General features: G+C 35.1%; 1 protein-coding gene across 11 annotated transcripts in view; it reads right to left on the bottom strand.

Annotated features, from left to right (window-relative positions):
* Positions 1-14861, bottom strand: part of PDE1C (phosphodiesterase 1C) — a 599843-nt gene that overhangs the window by 71295 nt on the left and 513687 nt on the right. For all 11 annotated transcript variants that reach the window (XM_082471771.1, XM_082471770.1, XM_082471767.1 and 8 more), the window contains 3 exons: positions 14557-14685; positions 7034-7135; positions 5231-5351 (listed from right to left, as the gene is read on the bottom strand). In XM_082471771.1, the coding sequence (XP_082327897.1) occupies positions 5231-5351; positions 7034-7135; positions 14557-14685 (352 nt within the window). The remainder of the gene's footprint in view (positions 1-5230; positions 5352-7033; positions 7136-14556; positions 14686-14861) is intronic.

The following is a 14861-nucleotide window of genomic DNA, read 5'->3' on the forward strand; positions in this document are numbered from 1 at the left end:
GTAAAGGCTAACACACACACACACACACACACACACACACACACACACACACACACACACACACCCGTGTCATAGAAGCCTCATAATAAACCATGGAACTTAGAATATTGCTGTTCCAGTTTCTCCCTGGCACATATCTCCTGCAAATAGTTGGTCAAAAAATAATGCATTTCACTCAAAGATGGTAAATAATAATAAAATGAAGAAGAAGAAGTAGGAAGAAGGGAGGAGAATGAGAAGAGGGAGAGGAGAAAGGGGGGGGGAGAAAGGGGGGGGAGAAAGAGGAGGCAGCACTATCACCACTACCAGGAGAAACAAAAAACTTATGAAAAGATACTTCACATGAAAAGAAAAAAAATTAATAAAGGAACAGAAAAATAAAAATAACAGATAGGGAACATTCACCAGAAAAAACAGTGCCACCAAGTGATGACCAAACATACTGCCATGATCAGAAAGAAACTCCTGAAATTATTAAGAACCAGGGCTTAGGGAACCAGGAGCTAGCAGAGCTCAGGGAAGATATGGAAAAGAAAAAGAGAACCATCATATAAATGAAGATTGTGTTGGAAGCCACACAAAGGAGAGTTATTCTGGATAAAAACACATTAAGGGACATGGAGTTCAGGACTGAAAAAAATACCACTGATCAGAGAGTTAAAGAAGATTTAAAGGAAAATAACAGACATGGAAGAAAAACAAGAGAGGCAACATATGAATAACTGTTTTTCCTAAAGAAGGAAACAAATGAAAACAAATGGAAAAGGAAATCATTAAAGATTTAATGAATGTAACTTGAATCTATACAGAAAAAGAGCACGCCAGGTCCCAAGAAAAGCTATTATAGAACAATCATTATTGAAATATATCCTAGTAATGTCACCGGGCTTCAAAGGTAAAGAAATTATCCTTAGGGCACATAAGCAAAATGATATATCACCTAGGCGTGGAAATAATTCTAGCATGGCCTCCAACCTCTCCATAACAACATTCATAAGTGGAAGACATTTGAACAAAATCTAAAAAGGACTTCAGGGAAAGAAGGTTTGATTCAAGAAAACGTCTTACCCAAGCAAACTGTGACCCAACTATAACAGCAGTAGAAAAACTTGCAAACACACAAAAATGTGGTTTATAGCACTTCTAGAAGAAACCACTCAAGGAACAACTTTGACCAACTAATAGATGAATGGATCAACCATGGCCAAAGTGCCAGCACTGAGTAGAGCCAGGACAAGAACAACTGGAGAATTATGCCTTTGCCAAATTTGTTTATTTTCCACTTTTCTGGGTCACATTGTTTTGGTTGTGTTTTTTGTAAACAGCATATAGTACATGAGATAGAATGCTCACTTAGAAAATATTAAGAATTTAGAAATAATATAGCCAACAAACAGTAACAAGGAATTAGTTATATTACGAAAGGAAAATGGGAAAGGTGTTGGGAGTTATGAATAAGTGCTGTCCTTCTTATGCGTTAAAAATGGGGGTGCAAATATACCATTTAAACCTGATATATAAAGGAATAGAGCTCTATTTAAATAACAAAGGTACAGACTACAAGAATTAAGCAAGTTACAACGAGGTGTTGGGGAAGCAGCAAGAGGAGGTAGAAGTTTACTATTGCAGGGAGGCAATAGATACTATCTAAATAAATAGAGGATGTAAAGTTTTCATGATCAACTTAGCCACTAGAACATAATATAAAACTTCCAAGTCATCAGAAGAAATAAAAACATAACAAAGCAGATGGTACCACCAATATAGTGAAAGATTTAAAAAGAAGCCACACAAACAGAAATCATAATATAAAATATGACAGCACCTAAGAGCAAAGATGCCTGTCATTTCAATAGATGTTAATATGGCTGATTTCAAATAATAAAAGAATCTTAGATTGACTCATAAAAAAATCTCAATTATATACAGTGTTTAAAAGACACACCCAAATCAAAGCGTCTCTGAAAAGGTTAAAGTAGAAAGTTGTGCAAAGCCAAGAGTCTCTTCTTAAAATGAGCCGAATTTAATTCTAGGTAAAAGCATTAGATAAGACAAAGAAGCGGGCTTTATAATGATAAACGTACAGTAAACTATGAAAATCTAATAGTTATGAATATCCAAGAACACAAATAACACAGAATCGACATGCATGAAGCAAAAACTATACCACATAGAAAATGAAAATAATAGAAACACCTGTCAGCCCATGAGAGATCAAATTTTTTTAAATAATATATAAAATACTTAAATGACATAATTAATAAGGTGGATGTGCTTGGTGTTCTTTGATTTTTATACCCTGCAAGTAGAAAATAAACCTACTTTCCAAGAGCCATGAACATTCACAAAAATTGATTGTATAGTAGGTGACAAATGAGTTTCACAGTAAGATCCAAACAATGAAAAAAATCCTTTGATCAAATTTCAATAAGCCACAAATTAATTACAAAAGTAGAAAGCAAAGGAAACTACCACTGGAAAATTACATAAACAAACCTCTCCATCTGAAGCAACTTTTGGGCAAAAGAGAAATCAAAACCCAAATCACAGAATATTTAGAAAAGAAGGATTGCGAACACACTGCATATTAGAACCTACGAGATTCATGATAACACAAACTCCTAGCCTTATATTTTCTAATATCAAACAGGCAGAACGAAAATAATTGAATTGAGCATCCAACTCAGGGAATTAGCAAAAGAACAAAATAAACTCAAGCAGAAGAAATGAATTAATAAAAATGAAAACAGTAACTGACATCATAAAATAAAAAAGATTAGCTAAAGATTAGCAAATAATCAAATGATTAGCTAATTTCATACAGAAGAAAGGAAAAAAACACTGATATAGGAAATAAACAAAAGTGGGGAAACAACCACAAACACAGAGGAAATTAAAAGAATTGTAGGAGATGTTTGAAAAATATACAGCAATACTAAGGAAATGAATCTCAAAATGTATTCACCAAAGAGGCAAACTTATACTTCCTTAAAGTCAATATTTCATTGTAAAAGACTTGAGACAGTGGCTTGGATTTTGTAAAAAATGGTTGTAAAACTGAAGATGTAACTTACTCTTTTAGCAAAGCATAGAAGGTCTGGTCTATCAGCACTGAGGCTATGCCCTTATTTTGAAATATAACCCAACTTCTAAATGTAATTTTTTCAAAGATTCTACAGTCCCATTGAGATTTCCCATTTGAACTGTCCAATTTAAAATCTATAGTTAAGAACTCAGGCAGCATTTCTCCTACATGGGTTACATACCATGGCTTATGGCATCTGGGTTAAAATATTAAGTCAATAAAAATAATTTACTGAATCATAATTGCTAAAAAAATAGTTCCAGTCCAGTGAGATAACATTCCATTCCCAACTGGCAGGAAATTCAATATGCTTATTTTCACATTGCCTCTGGTACATTTTCTTTCAATTCAAGCTTATGTTTGTGCAAACAAGCTTTCCTTTAATGGGAAAAAAATGTTCACATATTTAAGTAATTTCTCATATTCACTCTCTCACAATTAAAAAAAGGAATCACTTCAATACCTCAAACTTATATGAGTTAGTGATGATTTACCTCTGGCTATAGATTAAATATTCCTAGTTATAGGGAGTATTATTACAAAAGCAATAATCAAAAAAAGCATATGATAAGGGAAGTGGAGATTTGGAGAAAATTCTTTCATTAATATTAGAAAAGTAACCTCTGGAAAAATGGCTCAAAATTAGCCCTCGATTAAGGATGATTTTGCAGTCATTCTTGTGTATACAGCATGGCCACACCTGTACAGCTGTAGTTCCTCTCACGCCCTTGGGTTCCCCTTGAGAACTACTCTGTGAGGCCAAGCAATGGCCATTTAAGGGAAACAGCCATATGCTGAATAAGGTACCTGCTGGCGTATTCATAGAACAGCTTAAGGGGGCACACGTGTGTGCACGTGTTGATGTGCACCCTTGGACAGAAGGAAGGAATTGTAGAACATTTAATGTGGGAAGGACACTAAGGAAAAAATCTGGTCCAACCTTCCTTTAAATCCTCCCACCTTCTAAAAGACAAATCACAGATGAGACCACTGGGAACCAGAGGAGTGATTGCATTAGTTCCAGACCACAAACCAGTTGGAATAAAAATTCCAATAAAGGGCCATCTGAACTTTGCCTAATATTCTGTTAACTCTAGTCCCACTTTGTTACTGGATATTGTGTGCAGCTTCAGAAGGAAAAAAACAAACACAGAAATGCCTTCTATAATTTCTCCATTCAAACTAGGATCATAAGAATAAGAGTAATCATAAGAGTAATTTGCTTCCAAAAATCTGAGTAACCAGTGAAGGAGTACACCTCTTGTCAGTTTAGAGGACAAAGTTGAGACTGGTGTTAATATGTAGTGTTTTATGGAATCTCAGAGGTCTCTGAATCCATACTGTAATCTCCCTCAGTAAATTAACAAGAATTAATGAATTAACTGTATTAATCTGAATTAACTGTAATTCAGGTCCCACAATCTACATGTCATCTTGCCTTCAACCTCAGGACCTCATGTCTCGAAGCAGATATTTAATGGCAGCTCTTCTTGAGATGAGCTTAGCATACATGTCTGGGTTTGAGAAGACAGCAGTCTTGGGCTATGCATTTATTTACCTTTTTATTTCTCTACTTCTATGCACCTTTTTAAAAAAAAAATTTAAAGCAATGTATCCTCATTAAAGACTCTCACTATTCTTGTAGAAAACACAACCTGTGTCTTAGGATGTACTAAGTTTAAATATAATTGGAACAGTAGTTTCTAGTGATTTCTTGACCTCAAATTGCCTCACCCGGCTTTGGAATTTGGCAACATGGGTTTGTCTGCTAGAAAGGAACAACCCAGCCAATTATAACAGAGAAGCAAGTTAAAGCGACTGCCATTTGGTCACCAACCCCCCACCCCCCAAGATTAAAAGCATTCCTCAGATGACATTTTGACAAAAGACTGCCACAAGGAAATGTTGTTTTTTTTTTTTTGGCATAGGATAGAAATACCATAACTTTCCGAGAATCAGAATTTAGGTGAGATTCAAATATCACATGACCAGGAGACGAAAAAAAAAAAAGCTGTGAACCCTCCCTCCACAAAGAAGATGACTGTAATTGCAATAGTCTTTATCACAATGTTGCTGAAATATAAAATTCAGGATATGTCCATGGATGACAGCAGTGGGGGCGTGGTTAGCAGAGCAACAAGGTACCTGTCTGAAGAACTCCTCCAGGAGTGACATCGTCCAGCGATGGTGGAGCTCCCAGGCTTTTGCTGGATGGCTGATGTCTGCCGTGTGCAACATCAGGGATAATGCTTTTGGCTTTTCAATTCTGTAAACCCAAAGGATCCAAACACATGATGACCAAACTTACAGAACCTCAATAAGAGTTTTTAACAAATCACCATTTTTTAAAATCCCTTCCAGAACACTCTTTGACATAAATCACAGCAAGATCTTTTTTGATCCACCTCCTAGAGTAATGGAAATAAAAACAAAAATAAACAAATGGAACCTAATGAAACTTCAAAGCTTTTTCACAGTAAAGGAAACCATAAACAAGAAGAAAAGACAACCCTCAGAATGGGAGAAAATATTTGCAAATGAATCAACGGACAAAGGATTAACCTCCAAAATATATAAACAGCCCATGCAGCTCAATATTAAAAAAAAGAAACAACCCAGTCCAAACATGGGCAGAAGACCTAAATGGACATTTCTCCAAAGAAGACATACAGATGGCCAAGAAGCGCATGAAAAGCTGCTCAACATCACTAATTATTAGAGAAATGCAAATCAAAACTACAATGAGGTATCACCTCACACCAGTTAAATGGGCATCATCAGAAAATCTACAAACAACAAATGCTGGAGAGGGTGTGGAGAAAAGGGAACCCTCTTGCACTGTTGCTGGGAATGTAAATTGATACAGCCACTATGGAGAACAGTATGGAGGTTCCTTTAAAAACTAAAAATAGAACTACCATATGACTCAGCAATCCCACTACTGGGCATATACCCAGAGAAAACCATAATTCAAAAAGACACATGCACCCCAGTGTTCATTGCAGCACTATTTACAATAACCAGGTCATGGAAGCAACCTAAATGCCCAATGACAGACAGATGGATAAAGAAGATGTGGTACATATATACAATGGAATATTACTCAGCCATAAAAAGGAATGAAATTGGGTCATTTGTAGAGATGTGGATGGATCTAGAGACTGTCATACAGAGTGAAGTAAGTCAGAAAGAGAAAAACAAATATCGTATATTAACGCATATATGTGGAACCTAGAAAAATGGTACAAATGAATCGGTTTGCAGGGCAGAAATAGAGACACAGATGTAGAGAACAAACGTATGGACACCAAGGGGGGAAAGCGGCGGGGGGTGGTGGTGGTGGGATGAATTGTGCGATTGGGATTGACATGTATACACTGATGTGTATAAAATGGATGACTAATAAGAACCTGCTGTATAAAAAAATAAATAAAATAAAATTCAAAATTAAAAAAAAATAAAATCCCTTCCATTCTCCCATCTCAAACCCCACTGCGGCTGAACTAGGGGAAAATCATCAATTCATCCTACAACTGGGATTTTCATCAGCAAGGTCTCCATGTTTATTGAACTGGACACCTCAAAAACTGACTCAAAACCATTTCTGGAATGACTGCCATCATTAAAAAGACAACAAGAATCCAAGAGTCACTCACTGACCTTTATTTGTTGCCTCTGCATTGAGTGGATCTTCAATAATTTCGTTTCTGATGGAAATATTTTAAATTCTAATTGGGGCAGATTGTTACTGGGGCAAATTGTTATTTCAACCCTAATGAGAATGTATCTGTGACAGGTACAATTCTCATGGTTTCTCCTCCAAGCATCATTATTTTATGAGATCACTGAATAAAGTCATATTGAAGGAGATAAACTTTAAAGGTACAGTGACATGGACAAGGACGAGGTCAAACACCTATGAAAACATGATGTCACAGGCCTACTCACGCTTCTGGCTGCTGCAGAGCAGTCTTCATCGCTTTGATTTGCTGGAAATGACAGGACATATCCGTAGCCATCACCATCTCAATTACCAAGGTCCGAAACTCCCTTCCAGGGACACCCCATGGAGAAAAAAGGATAGAAGTAAAATATGGAAAGAACAATTAGTTTATTCTTTGCCATTTCTAACCAAAATCAGTTAATTGGTTGTGACATTTTGAATCTAACTTGAGTCTTTTAGGCGGACTTTTTTATGAGGAATAAATGAAGGTTAAAGATTAAGGATATCATTTATTAGGAATATGATATGTGGAATGCACATACCATTTGGAAAATTAACTCACAGGAAAAATTCCAAAGAAACTGAAAGTGTAGTAAAGCATTCCTTTCTCTACTGAATTCAAGTTTTAAGAAAAAATTAATTTGAAATTAATCCTAGGAGGGGGACTGATAATCCACAGTACATGTTGGATATAGGTATTTCACTTTTTTTTAATAGACTTTTTTAGAGCAGTTTTAGGTTTACAGAAAACTTGGGAAGATAGTATACCCTCCCATATACCCTCTCCCCCACTGCAGTTTCCCCCAATATTAACCTCTTACATTAATGCGGTACATGTGTTACAAATGATAACCAATATCGATACCTCACATTCACTCCAGTCCATAGTTTACCTGAGGGTCCACTCTCATATCGCACAGTTCTATGAGGTTTGGCAAATGCATACTCGCATGTTCCCACCATTAACAGTATCAGACAGAATAGTTTCAACACCCTAAAGTCCCCTGTGCTCCACCTATTCATTCCTCTTGCTCCTGAAGCCCTGCCAAACACTGATCTTTTTATTCTCTCTAAGAACTTCATTGAAGTAGAATTCGCATAGAATAAACTGCTTCCCTAAAAGTTGCACATTTCAATGAGTTTTAACAGTTGAGTAAGACTTTTGGAAGGACCACCACAGTCGTGGTTCTGAACATTTCCATCTCCCTCAAACCTCTTTGCAGCTCACCTCTTCCTCTACCCACAGGCCCCAGGCAACATTTGATCTGCTTTATGTCTAGATAGTTTGCTTTATGTCTTTCTGGTTTTATTATATGTGTGTGTGTGTGTGTGTGTACTCATACATATATATAACTAGAAAATGCAAACTAGAGAGGCATAAAGCAGATATATATGTGCATGTGTATATACACATATAGAGAGTACATAGGTACATGCACATATATGTTAAACTAGACACTAGGTATACACACTTATATGCATCTGCCTACAGACACACACACACACATATAAAATACAAAATGTACTCTTATTTTTCTAGCCTTCTTTACTCAGCATAATGACTTACGATTCATCCACATAGTTGTTCATCAATAGTTCATTTGTTTTTACTACTGAGTGGTATTCCATCATACGAGGACACCACAGTTAATTTATCCATTCACCAGCTGATGGACATTTGGGTTATTCGATTCTAGTTTGGAGCCCTTATGAATAAAACTATGAGTGTTTATGTACTAGTCACTGTGTAGATATGTTTTCATTTCTTTTGAGTAAATACCTAGGAGTAGAAAGGCTTGTTTATAAGATAGATGAGTGTTTAACTTTATAAAAAATACTACCAAAAATTTTCAGAGTGGTTTGTATCACTTTACGTTTTGACAATCAGTGTATGAAAGTTCCAGATTTTCTATATCTCAGCCATTCTAAGGGATATGTTGTGGTATCTCAGTGTTTTTCATTTGTGTTTCTTTGATGACTAATGATGTCAGGCACCTTTTCATGTACTTATAGGCCATTTGTATATCTTTATTTAGGGAAATGCCTCTTTCAGACCCTTCCCCCTTTTTTTTAATTGAGCTATGATTGATTTACAGTTATTATATTAGTTTTAGGTGTAAAACATAAGGATTCAAAATTTTTATTCCATTTAAAGCTATTATAAAATATTGGCCATATTCCCTATGTTGTACAATATAGTCTTATAGCTTATTTATTTTATACATAGTAGCTTGTACCTCTTAATCTCCTACCTCTATCATATAAGTGATATACAGTATTTGTCTTTCTCTGTCTGACTTACTTCACTACACATAAGACCCTCCAGGTCCATCCATGTTGTCGCAAATGGCAAGATTTCATTCTTTTTCATGTCTGAGTCGTATTATATACATATACCACATCTTCTTTATCCATTTGTCTGTTGATACACACTTAAGTTGCTTCCATATTTTGGCTATTATAAATAATGTTGCTATGAACATTGGGAAGAATGTATCTTTTCTAATTAGTGTTTTCATTTTCTTTGGATATATACACAGGAGTGGAATTGCTGGGTCATATGGTACTTCTATTTTTAGTTTTTTGAGGAACCTCCATACAGTGTTCCACAGTGGCAGCACCGATTTACATTCCCACAAACAGTGTACAAAGATTCCCTTTCTCCACATCCTCCCCAAGATTTGTTATTTGTGGTCTTTTTGATGACAGCCATTCTGACAGGTGTGAGGTGATATCTCATTGTGGTTTTGACTTGCGTCTCTGATGATTACGATGTTGAGCATCTTTCCATGTGCTTGCTGGCCATCTGTATGTCTTCTTTGCAAAAATGTCTATTCATGGACCTTACCCTTTTTAAAATTGAGTTGTCTGTGTTCTTCTTATTGAGCGGTAGAAGTACGCTGTACATTCTGGATACAAATCCTATGTAAGATATGTGTTGTGAATAACTTCTCTTACTTCCTACCTTGCTTTTTTTTTTTTTTTAACAGTGTCTTTCAAAGAACAAAAGTTTTAAATTTTAATACAATTTTAAAAAATTTTATTGGAGTATAGTTGATTTACAATGTCATGTTAGTTTCAGGTGTACAGCAAAGTGATTCAGTTATACTTATTCATATATTCATTCTTTTTCAGATTCTTTACCCATATAGGTTACTGCAGAATACTGAGTAGAGTTCCCTGTGCTATACAGCAGGTCCTTGTTGGTTATCTATTTTATATATAATAGTGTGTGTATGTTAATCTAAACTTTAATACAATTTTTTTAATGCTTCATGCTTTTAGGGGTCCTATCTGAGAAACCTCCAACTACCCCAAGGACTTTGTTTTCCTCTGGAAGTCTTACCATTTTAATCTTTTATATTTGGTCTATGATCAATTTCAAGGTAAATTTTGAGTATGACGTGAGGTAAGGATAAAAGGTTTTTTTCAAGGTAAATTTTGAGTATGACGTGAGGTAAAGATAAACGGTTTTTTTCATATTGATATCCATTTGTTCCAACACCATTTGTTGAAAAGCTTTTCCTTTCCCCATTGAATGCCTTGGAAGGAGATATAGATATAGATATAGATATATAGATATATATCTATACATAAACATACACACACACAGACTAGCAGCAAACCATTGGAAAATAAATAAAATAATTTATTTTACAAAATATAAAATACTTAGTAGTAACTTTAAAAAGCAAGTATAACTCCTGTTCACTGAAAACTACAGAACACTGCTGATTAAAGAGGACCTAAATAAATTAAGAGATATACTGTCATCATGTGGCTCTTTAGTATTTCTTAAAATACAGCTCTGTTGGTGACAAATTTCTGTAGTTTTCCATCATCTGAAAATAATGTTATGTCATCTTTACTTTTAAAGGATATTTTCATGGGACATAGCATTCTGTGTCAACTTTTTTGTTGTTGTTTCTTTTAACACTTTAAAGACATTATTCCATTGCCTTCTGGCCTCCATGGTTTCTGATGAAAAGTCCAAAATAAATCAAATTGTTCCCTTGAATGTAATGTGTCATTTTTCTCTAATTTTATCTTTGACTCTTAGCAGTTTGACTATAATATGCATGCAGGTATGTTTTTCTTTGAATTTATCCTGTTTAAGTTTGCTGAGTTTCTTGAATCTATAAATTTATCTCATTCACCATGTTTGGAAAGTTTTCAGCCATTATTTCTTCAAATATTTCTTGTGTCTCATTCTCTCTCTCTCTCTCCTCTCTTTCTGAGACTGTAGTTGTCCCTATGTTTGACCACCTGAAATTGTCCCATAGGTCCCTAAAACTGCTCATTTTTTAAAATCTTTTTTTTCTCCTACTTCTTCAATATGGATAATTCGGATTGATCTTTTCAAGCTCACTGAATTCTTTCTTCTGTCCTCTCCAACTTGCTACTAAGCCAATACAGTGAATTTTCAATATAGATATTTTATTTTTTCAGTTCTAAAATTGCTGTGTGCTCTTGCTTATATTGTCATTTCACTGGTTAAATTTTACTGTATTTTATTTATTACAAGCATATTTTCCTTTACCTCACTGAGAATAAATATAATAACTGCTTTAAAAGTTCTTGCCTGATAATTCCAATAATAGTTCATCTTGGAGATTGCATCTATTGATTGTCTTTTCCCTTGCAAACAAGTCACATTTTCCTGCTCTCTGTATTGTCATTGAGACTGTCACAGAATTTAAGTTTCCCCTTATTTGGCAATCTCTTTTCTGGAGTTCTAATTCACTTGCTAGCAGCTCTGGTAGTTCCTACACTGGTTTCTCTAGCCAGAAACACAGTGGAGATTTTTGTATAAATATAGCTTTATCCATCTACTGTTGCCTTGACTGAGACTGCCTTCAGAGTAAAGACACAAAACGTCACACTCACCTCATCCTGTCAGATTCTCCAAATTTTAACACATCTCCAAAATTTGTCTGACTTTGTTTACTCTCTACAGCTCTCACGTCATTGGAGGTTGTGTTCATTTGTGTCTTTGTATTTTGTCCATAGTTTATAGCTTTATTTGCAGGAGAATTGCTTTATCAGTAGCTGATTTGGCCTGCCCAAAGTGGAATTCCATATTTTTCCACTTTGAAATGCAGTAAATACCTGGTAATACATTCATTTATAAAGGTCCAAAAAGTCTAATGCACTTATGTATCCAAATAGAATCTATCAGATATTAAATTGCTTTCCTAGAAAGACACAGGATACTAAACATATGTTATCTTTGGGTTAACGGGCTTAACTGAGAGCCCTTAATAATAAGTTAATATTTTATTTGTGAGATAATACCATTGTCTTAGAGCAATATATCTCAACATTAATAAAATATGATAAAATAATAAAACAATATTTTAAAAACTGTCCTTAAACGAAAATATAATAGAACACTAAATCTATGTAACTTAAGTTACATCAACTACAATCTTTTCTTAACCTACAGAATCCTCAAAAACAGGAGTAACAAAAAAGCAGGGCACTACAGGCTATAATTATAAAGCTTCCACTGAATCAGAATGTTCCTGTACCTGAGATGTTCCATGATTCTAAATCAATTATATTTCACTCTCTCTTTGAGACAGTAAAGATAGTGCTGAATAAAAAACACAAATATATAAGGCTAGTACATAAACAGATCTCATTAAACTATATTTTTCAAGTAACTAGTTTGACTTTTTTTATATTAAATTCACTTATGTTTTGCTGGATCACTCAGTTTTACAACTTGCTTTGGTCAGAGGTAGTATTTAAACTATTCACAGCTAGTACTTCACAAATACCCACCAATAAGAACGCAGAGCTAATGATACATAATTAGGATGTTTGCACTGGTGAATGTCAGTGTATTCCAGTGTGAACTGATATACTCTGGTCTGTTGCAATGATTCTGGGTTTAGATATTGCCGAAACCAGCCTCACTAACACAGTAGCAGACTGAACAATGAACGAGGCTTATGATCATAGCAGAGTGGAAACACAAGTAATCTAAGCTAAATTTTGACAAATGTATAGTTAAGCAGAAATAGAAAACCCTTAACAAAAATACAGATAACAGAGGTGGTATATCTATGCTTTCAAAATAGATTAAGAGGCAATTATGCCCCTCCAGCCATAAATCCCATGTGCTCACAAATCCCACAGGCCAGCAATATCAGTGCATTACCTGAAAGCAATCTGACAAAGTTCAACAAGAGCCTTAAAACAACAAACATTCTTTGATCCATTAATTCTACACATAAAAATACATTAAAGAGATGTTCATCACAGGATTCTTTATAATAACCAAAACACACAAACACACCCATACTCACACACTCAAAATAAAAGTAATTATGGGACTTCCATAGACGGAGTATTATACAGCCATTTAATATCATATTTTAATTACCATGGGACAGTGGCCATTGAGAACATACCACACAGACCTCCAACTACAGGAATTTAATTGGCTATGGGCCTCAGCTACTACATTCTGAAAACTATTGCCATTTTTGCCCAAGACCATGCTTCCCATGGGCTGCTCCAAGCCAATGACTGAGGCATCCCTTCCTGGGAGACATGGGACTCCTCTGATGGTCGACTTTGGCTCAAGAATTTCCCGACAGCCTTGCTGAACTTTTTTAAGGATGCATGGAGATCTAGGATGCTTCTACCCAATTTTCCCTCTCTCTCTCCTTCCTCTGGGATCAAAGGGATATATCTGAATATGTGTAAAGCTGTTCTCTGCCATATTCAAATCTTTTATTATACTTTTACAAACACTTAAATTGGATAGAGGGCTCCTTTTTCTACAAGATTTGCATTGATTAACTGAAATGCTCTGCATTTTTTAGATGCTGCTTAAATCTAACATTTTCCAATAAAATTCAAGCCAAATATTCCTCTCTGTTTTAATGAACTAGAGTTGCATGGAAACTAATAGCCAACTCTTACTGAAAATCAGTTTCAGATTTGTTGTTCAGAATGGCTTATTTCTCTGAATCCTTGCATAATGGTACAGAGATACTCAATAAACAGCTGATCATTTAATTGAAATGTAGGTATTATTTACATCACAGTAGATTCAGAAGTTTTTAAGCATTTAAATGATTTTGCGTACAAGCTTTGAAACACCTTCACCTATATTACAGATCTGCAGGCTACAAGGATCTGCAGGCTTGCTATATGTGTCACAAACTGTGCTAAGCATTTTAAATGGATTATATCATGTATAATTACCCTAACCAAATTACAAGCTAAATGTTATTATCTATTTTCTAGAAATTAAATTTTTAAAAAGTGTAAAGGGGTTGAGTAACTTCTTAAATATCATACAGCTAGTAAATGATTGTGTTCACATTCAAACTCAGGTCTGCCCAAGTTCAAAGACACGTAGTGCCACTTAGGCGACAGAATTAAGTGCCCATGATTATTTTAAAATGTCAATTTCCTTAGCAAATTTTGAAAGATTTTTTTTAAGAAGTCCAATCAAATATAAGGTGAAAAAAAAAGTTAATTGATGAAATTTAGGTTTAAGAAGGTAAGATAAAAAGAACACGTTTCCTAAGGTAACCAACAGCAAATATTCCCAAGGTGCCTACAATATATTTGAGTATCTGTGTCAAGAAAGAGAAGAGAGGTAGAGAAAGAAAGAAATAGCAATAGCAATTTCAAACAGAGTATTATTTCTTCAAAAGATGCATACTCCGTCTCTCCTCACAGTTCCTTTCCTGGCCTCCTAATCTCTCTCTTGGCTCCTCCTTACCTCCAGTCATCCTTTGAGAGGTTAATCAAAATATTCATTTCCTCATCCTCCTGTAGAAGGCGATAGGCTGCACTTAAATGGTGATTTTCCAAAACAGACCTATCGTTGTACAGAATCGCTGGGTCAGACCTGAGAGGAAAGCCAAGCAAAATAATTTAGGATGTTGAACAGCTCAGATTTTTCAGGTAACTCTCCTGAAGGTAGAATACACCATCTCTTTATCCTATTTTAGCAATTAACTTTGCCCCCATGCCATTTATATCGACCAAAAAGCTAACACCAACACTACAAATTATCAATAGATG

Source organism: Balaenoptera physalus, assembly GCF_965194825.1.
Source record: "Balaenoptera physalus genome assembly, chromosome: 8".
Taxonomy (NCBI): domain Eukaryota; kingdom Metazoa; phylum Chordata; class Mammalia; order Artiodactyla; family Balaenopteridae; genus Balaenoptera; species Balaenoptera physalus.